Raw genomic sequence first — 24,272 nt, 5'->3', positions numbered from 1 at the left:
GACTGTGTGCTGCTGAGTTCTGCAGAGCCTGTAGTGAAAAATCCACCTCAGACAGAGACACTGTGATCAGTTCATACAGAAACCCACCATGTCCTACCCACTCCAGTCTGAGGTCTGTCAGACCTGCATGTTTCAGACATTTAAAATTGATTTGTACTCATCTTCAGCTTCGTTGGAAAGTAACAACAAGTTGATGTTTTCAGGATTATTTTCAGGCATTTGAACGAGATTAAGGTTTTACATGATGTAGGTTTATCTGATCATATTTTATCATTGCTTTCTTTCATGTGTTGAATGTCGCTCCCGTCCACAGCTGCTGAGCTGTCTGAGCGGTCTGAGTCATCTGAAGGCTGCAGCCTTGAGTGATGGTAAAAAACTTGAAGTAAACACAATCGGTCACATCCTAAACCAGCTGAACGTTGAAAAAAAAAAACCATGACCCCCTTCAGTACAAAAAGACGTCACACTGCTGGAGTAGAGTGGGAGGAGAGCTGCACCGTTTCGGCTTGTTTCAAATCTTTTTAAAAGTTGGATCATTTATTTACTGGCGAAATAAAACAGCTGGAAGGACAAGGGGCTCTGACTTCTGTCTTTCATTCTTTGTCACTGGCAGACGACAGCACACATGTTAAAATACGACAGACACGTCACAGCTGGAATAAAAATCATCTTTCTTTATATTGTCAAACATCAAATATGCTACATGTGAGTGCCAAAAATAAAGGACTGTTCCTTTAAAAATAGTGCATGCTTTACTTTTCCATCCGGGCAGGGGGGACGTTATGTTATCGCCTTATTTCTGCTTGATTTATTGTGTTTTAAGATGAAAGGTTGTGTATTTATATGTAACTTTTCCAATTTATTCATAAATATATCTTGGTAAATAAGTGTGTTTGCTCGCACATTCCTCGAAATGAAAACGTTTATTTCGCAGGACACCCCCATGCAGAGATGGTATCGTCCACACCCACGAAAACGCCGGCTACAGTGGAGTCCAGTCCCCGGCACGGAAGGAGCAGGTGGACCTGATTTGTCAGCCGCAGTGTGACAGACGGAGAGGTGAGTGTTTGAGACTTATTCGTGGATTTTTGTCCAGTTTCAGTTAATAGATCCGTCAGCTCGGTTCTGTCTCACTTAAGCCGCGTCCAGGCTGATGAGGAGTCTTAACCGTGTTGACAGATTAGCTAATGCTAGCAGAGTAGCTGTAAAACCCGCCGTGCTGCGCTGCCGTTAGCTAGCAAACAAACAAAAGAAGTTAGCGAAGACTACAGTCAAAGACAAATCCAAAACCAACGGATAAAAAGTTTGTGTTGTACGCGAAGGTTTTGTCTTGATAAATTGAGATTACATCATGAAATGGATTGAGACTAGATTATTATATTCACCCTGACCTGGTTAGCTGTTAGCGTTGTGCTAACGTTAGCATCAACGGAATTCAGAAACCGTTTGACAAAACTTTAAACGATGAAACTGTCGCTCAGTCTGACGTGTAGTCCTTAAATGTGAGGAGTGATCGGCCACCTGGTTTCTGGTGAAACCTGGTCTACAAAGGTTCTCAGCCTCTCTCTTTCTCTCTCTCCGGCTCGTCCTCTGCTCTGGAGCCGCTAGTTTCATATCAACAAGCAGATTTAAAACCGAACACCCTGCCCGGAGCTTTGGAACCTGCAGCCCGGGCTCTCTCTCTGAGTGCCTCTCGGTTTCCTGTGTGATGTCTGTTGAATAGTTCTCAGCAAAGAACAAGGGTGGACACGAAAGAGAAAAATAAATCAGATTGTCTCGTTGCTACAGAGCAGAGAGACTTTATATTTAAACTCTTACTGTATGAAAACAGTTGCAGCATCACTCAAACGATTAAAACGCTGACATTTATGGAATTAATGAGTCATACTTCTGACTGAGCTGCTAGAAAGGACAAGTACACTCAACCTGATCCAGTGTCCAGCTCGGAGTTGCCTTACACAGCGTGATATTAGGCTGATATTCCACCGTTTATTTAACGTAAACATTCTGTCAGTGGCCACAGTGATTACTGCACAGAAGTAAATCAACGCTCCATCGTTTGTCTGTGCGCCAACAATGGCAACAAAGACAAATGAACCATGTAGTTTGACCATTTAAACCATTATTAGTTCATCAGACAGTGGAGGGTGGTCACATCTACATGTTGTTCTACATTTAAAGACATGATGAGGCTCATTTATGATCCCCCATCAAGGTTTGTGCTGGTTTACGAAGGTCCTCTGAGACGATGCGTTAACCTTAATGCACAGAAATGGACGTCTCTTATGACGTAGTGTGTATTTTAATAAGCAGTAATATATATGACTGCTAAATAACAATTAACAAAGTCAATAGCTACCTGAAAACGCTGTTTATAAGAAGCAGAATGTGTGAATGTGTGAAGCAGTGTGTCTAAGGCTGCGTTCAGACTGCAGGCTAAAGTGACCCAAATCCCATTTTTTTGCAATGCGACCTCAGTCTGAACGGCAATGCGGCACATATCCGACTTTTGCGTCAGTGAAAGGCGACAACCGTGACAATTCTGCGACACAGGAGCGGGCAGACAAGCGGTGTTATTAGCACCTGTTGCCAGGAAGTAGAGCCCAACTCCACTGTGCTCGCTCACAGATGAGGGAGATGTCGACTGTCTTGCTGTGAAAGTGATACAGGAAGACGCTCGCAGATGTATTCAAAGGTTCTCGTCTATCCCACCACTCCGCACCCACACACATCTCTGCACAGTCGTTGCAGCGACTGCTGTCTTCCTTCTCAGCGATCTTCTTGATATTTAACATTAACACAAACAAAGCCACACAAGCACACATTGTGTGACGTCGTGTCCTCTTCTGCGCTTATGGGTCACTTCAGGGCCGCAGTCCGTTCACACAGGGGAGTGGCAGCAGTCGCATATTATTTTGTAAACGCCAAAAAATCCGAGTTGAGCATTAAGACCTGCGGTCTGAACGTAGCCATAGAGAAACTGGGAGCACTGCTTCAACAGTAACAGTCCTGCACCTACAGATGCAGTGCAACAGGCCAAGTTAAGTAATCTCACGGTGTCGCCTTCCAATCTCTGAAATCTTTTCGTTGAATACTTTTGTTTTTGTTTGTACTCACAGGAACAACCTGAGCAGTCTGCTAGACGTCACTACGCTATCAGAAACACTGGACAAGCATGTAAGCAGTTATTATCAGCAGGCGAAGCCTCCATCGTGTACAGAGACAGCAGACATGTTTTACTCATGTTTTGATTTCTTTCTAGCATCTCTCAGATTTGAATGGACAAGGCAGTCAGAGGTATACAGGTAAGATTACAGGGGCTCTCTTAGTGTAGATGGGACAGAGGGGGGAGATCAGGATGTCTCACTCCTTGTCTTTCTCTGTGTGTAGCCCAGCTAGTGAAGGCCAATAAAGGTGCAGTAATGCCTGTGAAGAAGAAGAGGAAGCTACCTGATTCAGATGACCATGAGCACAGGAATAAAATTACAAGGTAAATCTGCTGGTTTTGTGTGGCGTCGCTTTAATGAACTGTGGGTGAGTTAGAGGCTCTTTGCTGGGAAGGCTGGCCGCTGGTTGAAGTGCGCAGTATCCTGAAAAAGGACTGGCAGGGTTCTCTTTCAGCTGGCAGCAGCACAGTGAACCCCTCGGCCTTCTCGTTTTCCTCTTCGGTGTGTGCAGAGGAGCTCTGGTGTTAATGTCGCTGTGGGACTGCGAGGATGAACGCAGTCCAAGCATCCTTTTGGGTGTGTTGTGCTACTACGTCAGGATGACTGCATTCAGCACATACTGTTCTTGTCCTCCTGATCAGAGCTGCCTCGGCACACAGGAGGGATGCCCCCTGTATCCTCAGTGATCTGAAGGGTTCAGCCAGTGTAACACAGATCCACTGTACACTAACACACTAACACAAACACAAAGTTTAGATAAAGGCGCACAAATGACATTCAAGATTTACTGTTGGTTATTATCAGTTTTATTCTCAGTTTAAACAAGGTCCGACTGAACCGCTGACCCTGTCCTCTGATAAAGCTCCCCTGACCGTGCTCATGACATCAGTGAGAGGTCGACGCTGAATCTTTTGTTCTGTCACAGTTTCACTCGGCCTGCGATCCGCAGCGCGAGGCCCATCAACGCAGAGAAGCCGTTCTCCTCTAAGAAGTGCCTGGCGTGGTTCCACGAGTACGCCGGCCCTGACAAGGTGGTCGGCCCCGAGGCCATGGAGAAGTTCTGCGAAGACATCGGCGTGGAACCAGAGAACGTGAGTCTGCCTGGTTCTGAGGAGTCGCATCCTCCGGCGTGTTGTGATAAACAGGAAGGATGTCCACAGGCCAGACTGTCCCATTTAACCACTGCGGTGCATGAAGCACAGGCCGGTTTAGACCACGTCCTGGAAGGGACAGTTTTAAAAACGTACTCCTCTCATCTGTGGAGCCTGGAGTAAACATCTGGTGCTGCCATGCAGTAAATTTCAGTGTAGGCTGCACCATGTGTTGTTGATTTGTTTTTTTTTCCCGTCTTTGTTGCAGATTATCATGCTAGTCTTAGCCTGGCATCTAGAAGCAGTGAACATGGGGTTCTTCACTAAAGACGAGTGGCTCAGAGGGATGACGTTATTACAGTAAGGCAGCGTTTCATCTTTACATCCGTCACTGTTAAAAAGTCACACGGACCATAAACGTCGCGTTTTCTCTGCGTGCAGATGTGACTGCACAGAGCGGTTACAGAGCAAGCTGGATTATCTGCGCGGTGAACTCAACGACACCGTAGTCTTTAAAAACATCTACAGATACGCCTTCGACTTTGCCAGAGTGAGTGTGCTGCTGTCAGTCAGCTGATCTCCAGAGGTTTACCTGTGCAGGCTGTGCAGAAATGAGCTTGTTTGTCTTGTCAGGACACTGACCAGAGGAGTCTGGACATGGACACGGCTAAAACCATGCTGGCTCTGCTGCTGGGGAGGACGTGGCCCCTGTTCCCTGTCTTCCACCAGTTCCTGGAGGTAAAAGGTCTTTTTTTTTAATTTGAGGAATAAGCGGCAGCAGCACAGAGAGAAGGCTCCTCACCATCCTCTTCCTCACTGTCTCTGCAGCAGTCCAAGTACAAGGGAATGAACAAGGACCAGTGGTACAGTGTTCTGGAGTTCAGCAGGACCATTAGCACAGACCTCAGTAACTATGATGAAGACGGAGCCTGTGAGTACAACACTAACTCAGCAGGACTGTTAGGCCCCGTTCACACTGGAGAAAGTCATTCCAGCTAGAGTAGGATTGAATCAGATCCAGAATCCAGCCTTTAAGCTGGATGCGTTCAGACCTATTTTCAAATCTGGCTAGCACACAGTTGTGTCCGCACTCAATCCGGCTTCATCCAGCGTGTTTGCTGTTCTCCAAACCACTAGGTGGCGCCTCGTAATATGGCTAATAATGTGGCTAGCTGGATTTGCGTTCACACCTGAGCCACATTTGAGCCAATCCGGCTAGATCCACCTCTCGAGGGTGATCCACCTCTCAAGGGTGGATCTAGCCGGCTTGAAATCAAACTGGATTCAGCCGGATTGGAGGTGTTCACACTCGGAAAAAAACACATCTGGATTGATCTGGATGCGGCCAAATCCTGCTTAAGCCACAAAAAAGTCATTCCAGCTAGAGTAGGATTGAGCCCAGACAGCCTTTAAGCTGGATGCGTTCACACCTATTTTCAAATCTGGCTTGCACACACTTGTGTCCGCACTCAATCCGGCTTCATCCAGCATGTTTGCTGACCTCCTAACCACTAGGTGGCGCCTCGTAATATACAGAGACCGTTCACGCAGAGTCCGTTCACGGTAGGACCGTGTGTGCACATGCGTCATGCGGTTTTTTGTCCCGTGTCGCGCCCCGTGAACCGGAAGTAGCATGTCGCGAACCGGAAGTAGCATGTCGCTAACCGGAAGTAGCATGTCGCTAGGCGGATTCGCTCGCCACATTTGTGTTCACACCTGAGCCACATTTGAGCCGATTGAAATCAAACTGGATACAGCCGGATTCAAGGTGTTCACACTCGGAAAAAAACACATCTGGATTGATCAGGATGCGGCTGAATCCTGCTTAAGCCACATTTTTTTCCCCAGTGTGAACGGGGTATTAGAGACCTGGTGACCTTTGTGCTAAACTGCACCGTTCCCTCCGTTTGTAGCCATGGCCGAGCTGTTTCTGTGGAGGGTCAGGTGTTCTTATTGCAGTGAACCCTGATCTGCATGTATGTTATGCTGCATTCATGGGCTGTTGTTCATTTTGTGTTATGTGTTCATGTCGAGTTTTTGTAACAAATAACCAAACCTTCATGCGGCGAGATTTCACAGAACAAAGGGCAAAACCTGCAGGACTGCGGTGAATGTATTCTCTCTGGTCTTTGTCTGCAGGGCCAGTGCTGCTAGACGAGTTCGTGGAATGGCGGAAAACTCGGTCATTATCATAGCAGGCGACACCAAAAGGGGAGAACGACGGAGAAAACGCACAACGCACACACCCCGGAAAGCAAACTCATTTTATCAAGAAGAAAGAAAAAAAACCCCATAAAACATACACACGGACTGCAGAATCATCCCATCAGAGGGCGCTGTCGTCTCCGTGCTCCTCAGCCAGCTGCTGTCAGGAGGCGTTTGTCTCACCAGTAGACTTTTATAGGAGAAAATATGGAGGAAGAGTTCTTTAAAAAAACTGAACTGAAAGAAAAGCTGGGGATTTATGTTTTCTTAATTATTTTCCCATTTTTGTGACTTGTTTATAGATGTTTTAACAGTAATAAAAGAAAGTTAAAGTACGACAAGCTGCTTCTGAATGAATGTTTCTACCTGCAGGAACACTGCACAGAGCTGAATGGAAGAAAACAAGCGAGCAGCAGCTCCATTACATCTGCATGTTGAAGTCCTTCTCTTCCTCCCTGGCCTCCCTGCTCTCTAGTGGCGACCCTGAAGCTGCAGCCATGATGGCGCTGAGGCGGGTGAGAGAGCGGGAGCGCTGTTTGAGGCGTGGGGCGGGACCTGGTTCATCAGGGGCGGGGTCAGGAAGGTGGCGGTAGCGCTGGCCGTCCTCGTCGTACTGGTACAGGCGAATGACGCGGCTGCGGCGGGTGGTGCAGGGGGCGGATGGTGGTGGTGCTTCTGTGATGCTGCTTTCCAGCTCGCCCGCCTGGTTCTGATGGTCCCCGTCATCATCAGCTGAGTCCGACCACTGCTCAGATTCTCTGCAGGTGTGACCTTGGTTCTCCTCACCAGCTGCCTCACCCTCATCCTTTTCTTCCTCATTCTCATCCTCTTCCTCCATCTTCTCCTCTGTGTCCTCGCTGCCCTTCTCCTCGTCTGTTTCAGTCTTACTCCCTCCATCTTCTGACGGATAGAAACCACTGAACTCTCCCTCCTCCTCGTCACAGCCTTCATTCTTTTCCTCTACTCTTCCTCCTTCCTCCTGTTCCTCCTCCTTTTCCACAGAGCCACATCCCTCCAGGTAGACCCTGGCTTCCTGCTGCCCCGCCCGTCCACGTCGGAAGCTTCTCTGAGGTTTGGCAGGTGGAGACGGGGTTGTTGACGACATGGTCGTTTCCATGGCGCAGACTGCAGAGTCCTCATCATCAGGCGTCACCTGTTCTATCTCGAAGGCCTGGTTGTCACACATGGGTGGGAGGGTTCTCATGACGACCTCAGACCCGTGGTCCGGTTCGTCAGGCTGGTTGTGCCGTTGCCGTGGTGATTTTAGTCTTGTAGTGACTGCTGCTAAACACCTAAGATGAAACAGAGGAGGGATTTTTTTAAGTGCAGCTCACACGTTTTGGAAAGTTGCGCTCTGAAGTCCCCTGACCTCACCTGAGAACATGAGACCTGGCCAGAGCCCCGACACTGAAGCCCACCACAAACGTGAGGACCACTGATGCTGCCACAGCTCCAGCAAACTGCCCGTCTGGAAGACCTGCCTGTGTGTTCCCCTCTGACCCAGCATCCCTCCGGACCCTGAGCACAGCACAGCTGCTGCCCTGCCGCTGGTCCAGAACCCTGGGACCAACATGGAGCTTGTAGGGCCACAGTGTAGTTCCCTCTGTGTGCTGCAGGAGGCAGTAGTACAGGCCGCTGTGCAGGCTGCTGGTGTTGGGGATCACCAGGCTCCCATCATGCTGCATAAAGACAGGGTCCAGCTCACTGTGGAGACCAGGAGACTGGAGGTCTCCAAAGGGGGTGTGCCAGAACTGAACCGCACCTGCACCACACAGAAGGAGGAAACAGTACAAAAGGACCAGGCTGTAGAATTCAGTGACATCTAGTGGTGTGGTGGCAGATTGCAACTGAGTGAATACCTCAGAAGAGGAACAAGAGGAAGAGGAGAAGAAGAAGAAGAACAAGGAGGGTAAAGGAAGGAGCAGGAGGAGGAAGATTCACACGGAGGTGTCAGTCTGTCCAACATTTTTATTTATACTAAATTTATTTATGTAGAATTTGATGATCTAAGTGCCGTCTGACCTGCCCTCCGCCCGTCTCCACAGTGTAAAGTCAGCTCTGCCTCTGGATGACCTTTGACCCTGCAGGCGGGTGCAGGAGTCAGAGCTGCTCCTCCGTGACTGGCTGAGCCGGCCAGAAACGCAGTGAAGGTTAACCACCTGGTTAACATCGTAAACCTGCAGAGGAGAGTCAGGCGGTGGAGCTGTAAACAGCACGAGACTGCAGCAAACATGAAAACACCGCTTAGCTGCTAAATCTGAATCTGAGTGTTCCGACAGGCGAGAGGAGAAGAAGAACGGGAACTGAGAGAGCGAAGCTTTAAAAGCCCATCAGGTGCATTGATTACCTCATTTCAGCTGCCAAAAAAAATGAATGAATGAACTTTAAAGAAGCTGTTAAAACATCTTTGAAAGAACTTTAAACACAGTTTTCCTCATCAGGATCAGCACCTGAGCAAATCACATGACAACCAGACCCTGATGGAAGTATTGATCGGTGTCTCAGTACGTATCTGAATTTTTAAACGTCAGTCATGTTGTTTACCTTGTTCCTCTGAGCACAGCTGTCGTCCTCTGGTGTGTGAGCTCATGTCGTGGTGTCGGTGTCACCGTCTCCTCCAGCAGAGTGTAAAGTGCAGATCCTCACATGACGCCGTGGATGTCCGCTCCTGTGATGATGTTAAAGATTAATAACATCACGCCTGCTTTCTCTTAACTTGTGAAGTGAAGAATAAGGTTGAAGCCGCTGTCGTTAACAGATCATCAATCATTACATTAATTAGCTTAGCTTATCTCAGCCTAATTTTGCCGTGTGCTGCAGTTCACAGAGACATGTGTGTTGTTTGACAGTCTTGCTACTGACTGGCAGATGAGGTGAATTCTTACCAGATGTTGTTCTGTTGTTACAGCAGCTTCCAGCAGAGGTCAGTGTTACATAAACAAAGCCCAGAGGAACCTCCCATCATGTTAGAACAGATTCCTTCCAACCAAACCTGTTCTGCTTCTCTGGAATGAATTTCCTTTGTTTATTTAGTGAAACAGCTAAAACACAATCCAACAATGTAACTGCAGCAAAACCTTATTTCTAATTTCCCCATTGTGGGACTGTTAAAGGTTTCTTAATAATCTTAATTACTTGCCTATTGACAAATTATTTTATTGAAGCTTCATTATTTATTTGCTTCTGTTTTTACTTGTACAACCTATTTTTCATGACATATTATCTACAACAACAGCACCAGCATTATAATAACATCTAATCTAATGTTTATTATTTGTTTTCGCGGTTTAATTGCATTTAATTGAGAGCTTTGGAGAGTTCAGGTGCTCCGTGGAAAACACAGTGACAGGGTGTGAGTCGTCCTGATACTGTTGAAAAATAAAGATAAATACATCATTATAAAATAGTGTTTATGTTAACATTTTTAACTGTGACCCATACTGAGTATTAACGATTCAGCCCTGAGACGATAAGGGTTCAAATGCCTTGACACTAGTTTGTCCGTGCGGTACTTGAAGGCACCATGCACAGCCCTCAGCAGCAGCGGGGGAAACGCACAGAAACTCCCGGGAGAAGAGACGGAGCCGCGGCGTGGAGCATCCACGGAGCCCCGACGATAGAGGAGCGGACACATTTCCAGGTAAAGTGTCATTAAAGTGAACTCAGCAGGGAAATCTCCTCTGTGTGATTAATAGTTTGTGTTTTAAAGGACAGAAATAAATGTAATTCTACTCAATTAACTTCACTTTAACTTCAACCGTTGGTGTCGTTACGTTCTGAAAGACGTTAGTCCAGAATATATCAGGGGGAAAGTGGCGTTTTATGGACAGCTTTAGCTCACAGTTTGTATTTTCTCGCCATTAAACAAATGTAGAAAACTTCTCCTAAAGTTAAACTTTGTTTTAAGCTAGCGCCCGTTAACAAGCTGACTTCCGGTAGCCTCCGCCGAAATAAAAGTGATTAATTATTACTAGTTGGTGATTCACTAAGATCTTTAACAGGTTCTTTGGATCAGAAACAACTGCTGTTATCTGTTTAATGCAGCAGACCTCAGTGAATATCTGCACTAATTCATCCAAATTATTGAAGCTGTCCTCAATGCTAATATCATTAGCTTGCTAGCTGAAGCTTGTCCAGCTAATCCATCCATATGGCCTCATGTAGTGTAGCACAGGGACAGCTAGCTAGCAAAGTTTAGCAACTGTTATGTTTGCTGTGTTAACATATAACATATATAACATATTATTCCATCAGTTATCTAAAATACAAACGTATACACACTGCACTCTACACAGTTTTATTTTGAAGGCGAACCTTACTGACTTCCTGTGTGATTTTGTTGTGTTGCTGCGGGTGTTTTTTGTTAAAAAGCTGCACATCGGTTAAAGTTTGAACAGAATAAGATCATTAGTCAAACCACAGGTCTGTGCAGATGTTCTGTTTGTGCTTCACAACCCTTAAAATCCCACTTTGAGATGTTTCATCCTCAGATCTGGGCTGTTGTTGTTGTTCATCTGTCCCATATCTGTTGGTGCCCACGTTAAACCACGCCCATGTTTGGCTGGTATTCCTGCGGTGTGTGTGTGTGTGTGTCTGTGTGTGTGTGTGTGTGTGTGTGTCTGTGTGTGTGTGTGTGCAGATAACTGAGGAAGCAGGACTCATATGTAAGAGGAGTCAAAGTGAGCCGAGGTGAACAGGTGACGTCCTGAAGCTGTTCCACTGACACGCTCATGTTTTTGTTCTGGTCCTTCATCGATCAGGTAATCATTACAGCAACTGATCGGTTTGGTCAGTGATCAGACATTGATCAGCGTTAAAAACGTACACACCCACAGAAAATAACTGTTTCAGGTTCATCAACACTTGATCACTTGATTATTCTTATTGATCATCATCTGATTGATACACGTCAGATAAATCCTGAGCAAAGTGGAACCAGATATTTTGTTGAATTACGTCAGAATCTCATGTCACTGACTCTATGAGTTTCTTATTTCATGGGTTAAACTTTATTAATTGCTGGATTCTTGAGTTCAGTGCAACTCTCGACCTGTTTATCTCGATTCGATTTACTCCTGATTTGTAGATATGTGAGGGAGGATCAGGTTTCAGCACTTCTTCAGCATCAGGTCAATACTCTGAGATTATAAATATCCAGTCATGCAGTCTGTCATTCAAGTCTGCATCAGTGGATCTTTATCAGTTCTTCCATGTTTGAGGCTGAGTTTCACTTCTGAGTTCACCGCTGTGTGCTGTCACAGTGAAAACAGTTGTAAACGGCGCTCACGGGGCGGTGCAGACCCTCAGGCGAGCAGCAGCCTGAGAAACGACATTTTTATCCTTCAGCACCGGAGTCCACCAACGCTAACGAAGACCAGTGTAACCGAATGTGACCTTGTATCAGCGTGAGTCCGAGTTAACTGGTGTTTCAACAGCAGCGTTTGATTTGCCCGCTGTGTGCAGGTGATCCGTGGTGTGTGGGCGGAGTCTGAACAACAAACCTTTATGTCAGAAATTAACGAATTATTTGCTGTTTTGTTGTAATATTACACAGATGTCTAAATACCACTGACATCACACTGGGATTTAACCCTTAATGTTGAACCAGGTAAAAGCGTCCTGACTGACCCGCAGGCTGTTGTTGTTCTCCACCCATTAAAATGGCTGTTTACCATGTGATCACAAACGCACACTGTCCTCCTCCTCCCATGTGATGAGTCAGTTCTCAGCCATGCTGTCTGCACGAAGACGCTCGGCTCGGCTTCTGCAGCTCGGAGCCTCGTGTGCATTTCTTTGTAGTGATTTGTTCTTTGATTAGCTCCAGCACACACACACACACACTCTCACACACACACACGCCCTGACCCTCCCTTGCTCGGCTCTGTTCAGTATCATCTCTGTTTATTGTCGTTAAGTGACACTGATAGAATAACTGTGAACCGTCTCCATGGTAACCAGACCTGGTCATTGTTGGGAGATAATCTTGGATCCACTAGTTCTACCCGCTTCCTCATGGGTGTAACCTGACGGAGAGGTCCTCACAGTGTTACAGACTGTAACAGTGTTACACACACACACACACACACACACAAACAAACACTTCCTCTTTTTGTCAGTCTTTCTTTATTAGACTGACAGGAAGCTACTGTTAGGACTTCACTCATCAGATCAGGCTGCATACAACACACACACACACACACACACACACACACACACACACACACACAGAGCCATGGGTCTTTCATCATGTGTTTACTTTGCTGGTGATCCACATTCAAACATGGCTGCCGGAGTTTGTGTTTGTCTTCCTGGACCGGTGGGAGAGTTTTTGTAGTGTTGGTTTAAATACTTTGTGTGTGTGGTGTTTTAATAGAGTTTTATAGAGTGTATCCTTGTTGCTGGTCCTTATCCACACCACAGTTCTGCTTCTGGGCTGAGACTGCAGAGTCTCTGGCCTTGAAGACTGAATGACTGCACTGACAATGATAAGCATGCTGAAAAAGGAGCCGTGCCTTCTCCTCTGTGTGTCTGTGTTTCGGAGGTGATGTGATGCCTCATTGTCTTCCTGTCTGCAGGAGGATGGTGGTTCCATACGAGGGCCAGTCGTTCTCTGCTCTGAGGAGGCAGTGCCAGCAGAACGGCCGTCTGTTTGAGGACCCCCTGTTTCCTGCCTCTGACCAGTCTCTGTTCTACCAGAGGAACCACATCGGCAGGGTCACCTGGAAGCGACCCAAGGTGAGCAAGGTTCAGAAATGTCTTTTATTCTGTCTCCCGGTGTGCAGTCCCACTGCAGAGATTGTTTAATGACGTTTAGAGGCGAAGCTGCTGCTGCTCAGTCAGCTGATCAGCTGATTCAAAGAACAGTAGGTGGAAGTGGGGGCCGTGGTCATGAGACCCGTCTGAATGTGAAGTAAGGAGAGTGTACGCAGACTGAAGAGGCAGAGAACTCATGGAATCTCAGTTGTTAACCGTCTCAGCCCCAACACACACTCTTCTCCTCCTTCTCCTTCTTCTCCTGTTCTTGGTGTGACATGATTTTTCTCCTCTCTGTCTCCGTTATAAAACACACCGCCTGAAGTCTTATCCACTTTACTGTCAATCATTGATGCTATTGGCTAAATAATTAAAGAGGAAACTTAAAGCACTCCAGCCGATCAATATCATTGATTTGTAGGAGAGAGCGGGGAACATTTCCGTTACTTTCTCTTCGCAGCATGAACGCATCATAAATACGAGTTTAAAACGGCACCGATCCAACCGTTCACTCAACGACACGACACCAACAGACCGGACGTGCGGATCGTTTAGCGTCAGTGCACGCTGCAGGTCTGTTAAAATGTATCCACAGCATTAAATGTCACGTCGTTGGTGTGAGAGACTCCATGAGGATGTTTCCTGATGACGAGCCGAACGGGTTCAGAGCATCTTTTTAAAGATCTGTTCCACCTCCCGATCTCAGCAGCACTGGTCCCACACAGCAGACACAAAGCAGCCACACCTGTCAGGCCACCGTCAGACTAATGGTCCTCATCCTGGTCAAACCCGGCCCGCTTTATGTCCGGTTCTGTTTGCTGATGATGCATGAAGCGGCAGTAAAGTGTAATTAGGATGTTTACGGCACTCCGCCTGTATTCATCTGTCATCAAGGTGTGTGTGTGTGTGTGTGTCAACCTCTCACACACCGCCCTGACTCATCGTTGCAAAACGTGTTTACACAACCCAAACATTTGCTTGTGATCGACCTGATTTTAAGGTGACTGTATGAACTGCAGAAAGTGGACACATGCATGGAGGACATGACACATGTCTCTGAGTCTCTGACAGGGTCTGCAAAGCACAAATCATCTTTAATTCTACAGTCAGACCTGTAATATGCAGAATATCTCAGATAATCTATCACATAGATTAAATGAGGAGCTGGAGGGTGGTTTTAACAAACGTAAAGCTGCTGAAGGGGAAATGAGAGCAGGGTGGATGAGCCTCCAGCCTGAAGTCTGTGTGTCAGACGACGTTATCATCTGTTTTTTTTTCCATACAGTGTGTTTCTTTACTGCAGAGCTGCCTGTACGTTCTTGAGAAGGACCCGCCCTGCATGTTTCCACACTCTGTCTCTTCTTGTGGTTTCTGTGGTAGCATGAGTACATTTAAGGCTCCATTTCTGTACATGTGAGCAGATACAGCCCGTTTCTTTAAATAGTAGCTGCTAATTTTAAGGATTCTCTCACAGTGAGGGGATGTGTTTAAAATCAGATAATCTCTGGATTTCTTTCTGACTGTCTGTGGTCTGAAGGCTTCTTCAGGTACAGCTTCACTTCATGTATTGACGTTGTTTAAACGCAGTGACATGAAGCGTTCTTCAGGTGGTGTGGACCTGCTGGGCGTGTGCTGCTGGTTTATCCCCGCTCTATCATTTGGCCGCCGTCCCGTCCGTCGGCCTCTCATACGAGCGTATGAGGTTTGTGGTTTGTTTGAACGCCCGGCGCTACTTAATCAGAGAGTGTGTGTTCACCCTTTATTTACCTCCTCATGGCTGACCGAGCGCTCAGGCCTACGCCCTGCTTCACATCGATCCACACCTGGCCACGTCCTGCCAGAGAGATGCCAGAGCTTCATGTTGATTACCTGAAAACACTGATGATGATCCGTCACTGTCTCTTTATCATGACAGGAGTTATGCAGCGACCCTCATCTGTTCGTGGACGGCATCAGCGCCCACGACCTGCACCAAGGCCAGCTGGGAAACTGCTGGTTTGTCGCCGCCTGCTCCAGTCTGGCTTCCAGAGAAACTCTGTGGCAGAAGGTGAGCCAAAGAAGGGGCGCAGAGTTTCAGCCGATGTGGCGAATATATCTGTGCACAGTATAAATACAGCACAGCTCTCTGAACAGTGACAGGTGATCACAGCAGGCCTACGACCAGAACCAATAAATAATGAAACAAGATCCACTGACACAGAAGGGGGGTTTAAAAATCAGATGGAAAGAGTTTATAGAAGCTACTGTAATGGCTTCATTACACGCCCAGAGCCCCACTGACCACAAGAATATAATAATTAATCAATATTGTATCTACTGGTTTGCAGCAGGGTGTGTTTGTTTACTTATGTGTAAAAACACACACACTGAGAACAGTGAGCAGGATGCTGCTCTGACCATCAGGAGCCCTTTGTTCCATCCTCGGCCAACAGGGCAGGTGGAATACACACTGTGTGTGTGCGCACATGTATACACACACACACTAATGGGTGTGGATGTGTGTGCAGATCTTTGTCAGTTTTGTGTGACGGGGTGTGTTTTTGCTGAGGTTGTATAATCTCAGGGATTTTCTTATAGATTACTGTGTGTTCAGCTTTTCATTCAAGATCTCCACAAAAACACGTTTTCCTCAGACGCTCGTCGATGTGGACGATCAGAGCTCAGGAGCACAGCTGGCTGTAAACTTTTGTCTTCATCACGGAGTTGACCCTAACAGAGTGGAGGAGTGGACGTTCCATCCTTCAGTCCTTATGTCACAACTGCTTGACAAAAACATCTGGTTTGTTACAAGCACACGGAGCAGTGTAAACACTCCAGTTATCCACCAGGTGGCGCCAGTGCACTGCTGTAACTTGACTGTTCAGTGATTCTGCATGTGTGATCACAAACCTTCGCTTTTCATACCAAACATATGGATGCATGTAGTTTCATGCTGTGGTTTGTTTAAAGATATTTTTATAAAACAAACGCCGTCCTTCTAATATTCAACCTGTGAGTCTCACTTCCTGTCGGATACAAACGCTGTACTATCACCGTCCTCTGTGTGTGTGTGTCTGTGTGTGTGTGTCCTGCCCTTGTGCATTGTGTCCTTCCTCTGTGTTTCTTTTTTCCATCGTTGCCTCGCGCACTCTGTTCCTCAGCAGCTCTCACTTTTCCGTTAACTCGGGTCTGTTTTAGGCAGCGTTCCCTCTGTGGAGCAGCTTGTTGTCTTGACACACTTCAAGTGTCCAAAAACAAATATCCGCTGAACCTCAGGTGTGTGTTTCACAGCTGTCATGAAAGCATTTTTGTTCTTTAAGAGTAAGAATGGGATTTTTAATCCCTCACCACCGGGAATTTAATCCTCGGATCCTGGTTCTGACTCTCAGGGAGAGAAATGCAGCATTGTTATGATCCCACACACAAAGTTTACACAGAAAATGAAGTGCTGTCAGTTTAAGATGATTAAATCTAATCAACCTTGTTTGCTTCTACTCTAAAGTCCGTGTTTGGAATGAGCTCTACTTGCTGAACTATCATGCCCGAGCCGAGTTAATCGTGTTATTATTATGTTTTAATCTCCATGGAAACGTTTGTTTTGCTTCCTCCTGTCTGTTTTTACTCACTCGTTTATTTTCTCCTCGGGAATAATTAACTCACAAATCCCTAAACATGTCCCCCCCCCCCCCCCCCGCCTCACTAACCCTCGTCCTTCCGGTCCAATAATAATCAGCACCAATGAGAACACGAGCAGTTTTCAGTGGATTTTTTAATAGAGGTCCGTCCATCGATCTCTGTCTGTCAGGTCAGCAATGTGAATATTTGATATTCCATTCTGTGCTGTCGCTGCCAAAGGATTCAAAAACAACAAACGGCAAAACTAAAATAAAACGTCCGTCTTTACAGAGACCGTCACAATATGCAGCCAATCAGGAGCTTTATTTACACACTACATTATATGCAAATGTTTTTCAATGATTTCATAAAATATTTGATCAGCTACCAGGTACAAATCAATTATCATCAAATAAACAAAATGATCTATTTAATGTTCAAATATTTGATCTTTTAGAAATGTGTGAATAAAGTCCAGTCAGTGTAATTTTATCATCCCAGTTTTTTCTACAAATTAGGCCTTTATTGTGAAAATACTTTGTTTACATCCTGCTGTGGTTCTGAGTGTTGTGTGTGAAGTAAAAAAAAAAAGGTTGTGTTACTAAACAATAACAGGTCAATGTGTGAATGAAGGCGAGTGTTTAATGTGTTAGAGGTCAAAGACGGAACACAGCGTTGCTCAGTGATCGAACAGGAGGTCACTTCTCTGCGCTGAACTCCACCGAGCAGCTCAGGTTCGCCGCCTCTGCTCCATCCTTGAAGGCAAACAGGAAGTACATGACCTTCCTGACCTTGGCCAGCTCAGCGATCCGCTCTCCGAACTCCTGCATGTCTGCCTCTAGACACTTCAGCGGCGAGTCCTCCGCGTCCTCCGCGTTCCGCCAGAATGTCCCGATGGGCTCCAGCAGCTGACGGGTCATCAGGTTGGTGAGGTCGGGGGTCCAGTGCTGCGAAATGCCGGTGATGGTGACGCGACCGTGGCCAGAGAGCGAGAAGTACCAGCGGGAGAAGTTCAGGTCCTGAACGGAGAAGTCCAGCCGATACACGGCTTCATGAGGGAGAAGAAGACGCTCGCCGTCCTGACGCTTCTGCCCGGTTCCGCTGCAACGAGGAGACGCGAAGACGCATCATCTGCAGAGGGAGGAAGAGAGAGAGAGGGACGCTGTTAAAGTGGGCAGCTGGAGCCGGGAACCCTGAAGAGAACAGATCCACAAAGCACCAAAGAGGAAACGCAGCGAGGTTTTTCTTGTCTCCATAAAACCAGAGGAACTATGAGAATCTATATATAGTGCATCTCTGTGCTAACATTCCTGCACGGAGTCGTGTGCGTTGTGACCTCAGCTGATCTCACACCGCGATCAGCTGACTCTTCTGATGTGCAGACTATTGATTTTTACATCAGGGACATCGAAAGCAGCAGTCTCACCGCAGAGTAGGAATTGGTCTGATGTATCCATGACAACAGGCAAAAACACGTAAATATATGTATGCAGATGGAGAGTAAGAGTCCTACAGAGGAGTCATGATGCTTCAACAAAAACTGGAACTGGTGCAAACTTGGAAAGAATCTTTTTTGTCCTGACGTGCACAAAAACAACAGGTTCAATTCTTCAGACTGACTTTCAGTGACTTAGTGTTGTGTCTGAGGGAGAGAAGTTGTGAAGGCTCACCTCTGTCAGCGCCCTGTCCTCTTTAAATTCCAGCACCAGCATGTTGGAGGGAGTCTGGCTGTAGTCCTGGGTGAAGCTCTGCCTGTGAGGACGGATGCTGCGATGCAACGCGGTGGATGGATGGATGGAGCTCTGGCAGAGTTTCCGATCTGATCTCACCCTCTGTGTGTACCTCCCCCTCTCCCCCCCCCCCCCCCCCCCCCCCCCCTCCTCCCAACTGTTTCCATCACAGTGTACCAGTGTGTCCCTCCCGTCCACAGCCTGCTCCTCCTCCCCCTGCCCACAGGGCAGTGTGGGTCGGACACATTGATTGGCGTGCCACAGAAAAAAGTGGAAGCGAGTTGGGGAAATGAGATCAATACAAAAAGCTAATCACTGTGACGGCATCAGTCAGAGTCCTGAAGTCTCTCTGTGTTCATTAAGCCCTGATGATGCAGTCTAAGTGATGACGGAGGAGCTCCGACAGCAGGGCTGGTTTTTGTGACCTCTCATGTGTCACAGAGCGCTGTGTGAAGCGTTTGAAAAGTCTGACTGTGACATGAAAACACTCTCTAAGGTTTTTTTAATGGCGTTAAGCAGGTGGGAGATGTGTGAGGGTGCTAGGCAACGGGAGGCTGTGATGACGTCTGCCAGGGAACTCTGGGAGTTTCCTGAGGGCTCAGCTCGTCTTGGCTCAATGGATCATTTATTTATTTATATCATTCACTTCACAGAGGACTCTGTGTGTGTGTGTGTGTGTGTGAGACGTCAGTGTTGGTGTGCCGTCAGCAGGGATTTCGACACAGGATACGGATGGATGGCATTCCCTTGTTAAAAACTTTGTAAATCCTCAGATGTTTGTGTTAATTATAGACCATGAAGGTTAATTGAGGGGAAACGAGCGGAAACTATGATGTTTTTGAAAAGTCTTTTTTATATTCCCCCTTGATGAGAGTCCTCTTTGTTTATGCACAAATCACTGTTATCAACGATGCTGTGTATCAGGGGACAGGAAGAGAGACATGTGGAAGGTTCTGGAAAGAAAACTAGTGAGAGATGAGGCTGAAGATCTGGACCTGAAGAGTCACAGAAGACCGTCACTAGAGTCCTGCACAGGAATGGACTGCCAGACTGCAGAGAAGACACCTCCGAACCAGACTGAAGTCTGCTACAGACCACCTGGAGACAGAGCACACAGACTGAAGTCCTTTGGTCAGATGAAGCTGAACTAGAGCTCTGTGCTCACAGAGATGTTGTCTTCATGTGGAGAGAGAAAGGAGAGGCTAGAACCCAAAGAACAGGCTTCATACAGTCAGACATGGTGGAGGCAGTATGATGCTGTGAGGAGGACTCAGTCAGTCTGGAACTGTGGATCCTGTCAGGGTGGAAGAATCATGAAACGAGAAGACTGAAAGAAACCCTGAAGCAGTCTGCAGTCAGACTGGGTCTGGGTCCTGGTTTTCTCTCCAACATGACAACAGATGAGGCAAACGTCTCTTCTAGTGAAGAACTACCTCCAGGAGAGCAAAGGGTTACTGACTGACCTGCACAGACCTGACTGAAACCTGACTGAAGACCTGAGGAGTGGACTGAAGACCAGGGTCCATGCAGGAGATGCTAATAACTGTATTTCTGTTAAAACAAATTAAAACAGAACAGGAAGCTCTTCTTCGCTGCTTTGATCACATCTGCTCTCTCTCCCCCCTCCAGGTGATTCCTGACTGGAAGGACCAGGAGTGGGACAAAGACAAACCGGAGTCCTACGCTGGGATCTTCCACTTCCGGTTCTGGCGGTTCGGTCAGTGGGTGGACGTGGTGATCGACGACCGGCTGCCCACGGTGAACGGTGAGCTGGTGTACTGCCACTCCAACGACAGCAACGAGTTCTGGAGCGCGCTGGTGGAGAAGGCCTACTCCAAGTAAGTCGCCATGGGGAGTGAGGACACGTGTGTAATGTCTGCTGAAGCCCTGAGTAACAAGGTTTGATCCATCGTGTTGGTTAGGGTTAGGGTTAGGATGCTGCTGTGGCCTTTTCAGTAACTCTCCCAGAGGAAGCCGTCTCCACACACCTGTGCTTGTTAGCTTCTTATTAAAGGACCAAATATTCTCCAGCATCTTGTGCATGACCGAGCTGTGAAGCGAATCCCTGTGGGGACGCAGGTGCTGCTGACGTTTGGCAACACGAAGTCACTGGATTCTGGTTTCACCTGCTTGTTAAAAAACTCACCTCCTGGTGAAGTGTATTATTAATAATAATAAGTCAGTGTAGGTTTGATGGAGGCTGAACCTCAAACACTGAAGTTTGTAGCATATTTTCATTTTTAATTCAGATAAATGAGTCGGTCTAAGAAGATTTTCAGCATCTGTTGTTTTCTTTCACTCTTCGTCACTCTGTTTAAATACATTTTGTTGTGAGTCACTGCCTGCGTGTGTTTTTGAGGATGTGCGGGTGCTATGAGGCTCTGGATGGAGGTAACACCGCTGACGCTCTGGTGGATTTCACCGGAGGCGTGTCGGAGCCGATGGACCTGGCGGAGAACGGGTTCAAAGAGGATGAGGACAACGGAACGAGCTGTTCGAGAGAGTCCTGAAGGTGCACAACAGAGGAGGCCTCATCAGCTGCTCCATCCGGGTGAGGAGACAAACACAGGCAGCGGCCGACTGTGGGTCAGCTCTGCTAACTGCTCCTGCTGTGTCGTCCAGGCAACCACAGCGGAGGACATGGAGGCCCGGCTGGCCTGCGGCCTGGTGAAGGGCCACGCCTACGCTGTGACAGACGTCCGCAAGGTGAGGCTGGGTCACGGCCTGCTGGCTTTCTTCAGGTCAGACAAGCTCACCATGATCCGCATGAGGAACCCCTGGGGCCAGAGGGAGTGGAACGGGCCCTGGAGCGACAGGTGAGGAAGAGGAGCGGTAAGTGATCTGGTGATGTCACTAAGCTTACTGACGTCTGTCCGTCTGTCTGTCTGCAGCTCTGAGGAGTGGAATAAAGTCAGTAGAGCGAGCGGGAGAGGATGGGGGTCACCGTACAGGATGATGGAGAGTTCTGGTGAGTTTTAGGGCAACGCTGCCACCTGCTGGCAGACATGGCGACCTACAGTAACCATTCACTCACTCTCTCTGCAGGATGACCTTCGATGACTTCATTGCCAACTTCACAGACCTCATCCTGTGTCGTCTCATCAACACTTCCTATCTGAGTCTCCACAAGACCTGGGAGGAGGCCGTGATGCGGGGCTCCTGGCGTCGCCACGACGACCCGCTCCTCGACCGAGCAGGGGGCTGCACCAACAACAAGCACTCCTTCCTCCACAACCCACAGGTGGTCTTTTCTGTCGTTCATCTATTCCAGTGTGGTCTTAGGACCGGGGCAGAATGGACTCTGACTGTATATGTGTGTGTGTTGTAGTATGTGTTTGACGTGAAGAAGCCGGAGGACGAGGTTCTGATCTGTCTGGAGCAGAAAGACCGCAGAGCTAGACTGAAAGAGGGACGAGGAGAAAATCTGGCCATCGGCTTCGACATACACAGAGTACGCTCAGCGTGTGTGTGTGTGTGTGTGTGTGTGTGCGCCTGATAACCGGGTCAGTGTGTGTGCTGATCGTGTCTCTGTGCTCAGGTGGAGTTAAACAGGACTTACCGCATGCATGTGACTCAGCAGAAGGTCGGCGGCAGCATCTACATCAACTCCAGGTCTGTGTTCCTGCCGCATCGACCTCACAGAGGGCCGCTACGTCATCATACCCACCACCTTCGATCCCGGCCTGGAGGGAGAGTTCCTGCTGCGCCTCTTCACCGACGTGCCCTCTGACTGCAAGTAGGGAGGAACAAGTAGCACTAATGTGCACTGATATACCAGTGATTACATATTGTTAGCAGTTTACACCAGAGTCTGCCGCTAATGAGGACATGGCTGCGTTCAAAACCAGGGCTCTCTCTCTCTCTCTGTGCTGCAGGGAGCTGACTCTGCATGAGCCTCCTCAGACCTGCTGGTCTGGGCTCTGTGGTCATCCCTCCCTTGTCACTCCAGGTCCACGTACTGCAGGCCGACGGGCTTGCTGGACAAGACTCAGACGGAGGTGAATGGTCCCTGTTTTTTCCGCTCTGCCTCCCCCTGCTGTCAGTAACAGCAGGACGATAAACTGAAGTCAGCTTTATGCAGAGCGCCAGGAACTGAATGGTAAATCAGTGCAAGTACCTAACACGACCGTGTGTGTGTGTGTTTTTAGTGTCAGATCCTTATGTGATCATCCACTGTGAAGGAAAGAAGGTTCGCTCTCCGGTCCATAAGACACTCGCAGCCCCGCCTTCAACACCAAAGGGCTTTTTACAGGAAGAAAACCAACCGACCAATCAGCATCGAGGTGTGTGTGTGTGTCCATGTTGTATATGTTATATGTTGTTGGCTCATCTGAACAGTGGTTCCTCTCTCCACGTGTCTCTCAGATCTACAACCACAACGTCCTGGTGGACTCCTTCCTGGGTCAGGTGACGCTGCCGGCGGAGCAGGGACAGATCCAGAAGACGCTCCACCTGAGGGACAAGGGTGATCGCCAGGACAACGACCTCCCCGGTACCCTCACCGTGTCCATAGTGACCAGCTCGGTGCTCACCAGCATCTGAGGCAGGTTTCTGTGGCTCTGTTTGCTCTGCAGTAACACACACAGCAGGCGTCACATGACAAACAGCTGACAACCACTGTTTACAGATCCTCAGGTTTCCTCTGGTCACATTAATACATTATTATTACATAATCAATAATTACAACCTGAAGGGTTAAATATAATATGTGGAGCTCAGCTGCACACTGAGCTCTGAGGGTTAACCTGTAAAAAATGAATCAGACCAACAGCAGGAGTTTGGAATGTACGCGCCGGCCCGTGCACTTTTATCTGACGTCATGTTTACAGGTTAACAGATTTGTATGGGGGATGTTTACTTCTACGATCCCATGATTTTATGGATACTAATATGTGTACGTATTGTTTCAGAGCAGTCGGTCAGCACTGACACGCTGATGTCATCTGGGCCAGTATTTCGTTTTAAAGCCATTACTGATACAGATGGCGTGCTGCCATTATCCCGTCTCTCTATATGTGTTTGTACGTTCGGGTTCTTGTTCTGAACTTCAGAACAAATAAAGTTTTTTTTTCCTTTAAAATATTTTTTTTGCTGGTTTGTTCACGGTGTTGGTGCCGAGTTCAGAGGCTGCTCCTTCAGATTTGTGGGCGTGAAATGTGCCAAAAAATGTTCCCAGCGTCAACAAAGAGGAAACAAAAACCTGAAATAATGATTGGTCCAAAATCCGTGTTTCTCATTGATCAGTTGAAGCCGAATGTATGCTGAACGTTATGCAACTCTCTGGAAACGTTCCCTGAAGGTCAGCCTGTTCGTTAACCCTTTGATGAATGTTCCCTCAGCGTTTCTGCTACAGCTCGGGGTTTGCTGACGTCGTAGAACACAGAACACCGGCAGCGCTCCTGTGTGGATCACAGTGCAAAGTGTGTCCCCTCTGTGACCCTCATGGGACACCGTAGTTTAACGATGGAATAAAATGACCCACCTCTCCGCAAAAAAAGACTCACAGACGCTGTGTGTGTGTTTTTTGAGGAGATGCCTGGATGTCAGTTTTAATAACTTAGAAAACATTTATGTTACAGCAGTACTACAGTAACAGTACAACAGAGAAATGGAAGGAGACATTTTTTTTTTTTTTTCTGCCGTGAGCACGCCGGGCTCCGTGGAATGATGTTTGGACTGCTGGCATAAACACACGTTAATCCGCCCGCACTGCTGAAACAGGCGTTACACTG

General features: G+C 47.6%; 3 protein-coding genes and 1 pseudogene across 3 annotated transcripts in view; 2 read left to right on the top strand and 2 right to left on the bottom strand.

The window, feature by feature from the left end:
- The window catches only part of LOC114444601 (scavenger receptor cysteine-rich type 1 protein M130-like), a 902,860-nt gene that overhangs the window by 717,117 nt on the left and 161,471 nt on the right, over positions 1-24,272 (bottom strand). The gene's annotated exons all lie outside the window — the stretch shown is intronic.
- On the top strand, positions 962-6,546 carry dcun1d5 (DCN1, defective in cullin neddylation 1, domain containing 5 (S. cerevisiae)). Its single transcript, XM_028419361.1, has 10 exons — positions 962-1,059; positions 3,120-3,177; positions 3,263-3,305; positions 3,391-3,490; positions 4,093-4,258; positions 4,527-4,618; positions 4,700-4,808; positions 4,892-4,996; positions 5,087-5,189; positions 6,398-6,546. The coding sequence occupies exons 4-10, from the start codon at positions 3,423-3,425 to the stop codon at positions 6,451-6,453; spliced, it is 699 nt and encodes a 232-aa protein (XP_028275162.1). The 5' UTR covers positions 962-1,059; positions 3,120-3,177; positions 3,263-3,305; positions 3,391-3,422; the 3' UTR covers positions 6,454-6,546.
- Positions 10,004-23,622, top strand: LOC114444608 (calpain-5-like; annotated as a pseudogene).
- On the bottom strand, positions 17,458-17,941 carry LOC114444638 (olfactory marker protein-like). The gene is given in 2 exon segments (XM_028419368.1): positions 17,458-17,904; positions 17,906-17,941. Coding segments are annotated over 2 exon segments (432 nt in total). The 3' UTR covers positions 17,458-17,508.

Source organism: Parambassis ranga, chromosome 13 (genome assembly GCF_900634625.1).
Source record: "Parambassis ranga chromosome 13, fParRan2.1, whole genome shotgun sequence".
Lineage (NCBI taxonomy): Eukaryota > Metazoa > Chordata > Actinopteri > Ambassidae > Parambassis > Parambassis ranga.
This window is presented reverse-complemented; position numbering and strand designations above follow the sequence as displayed.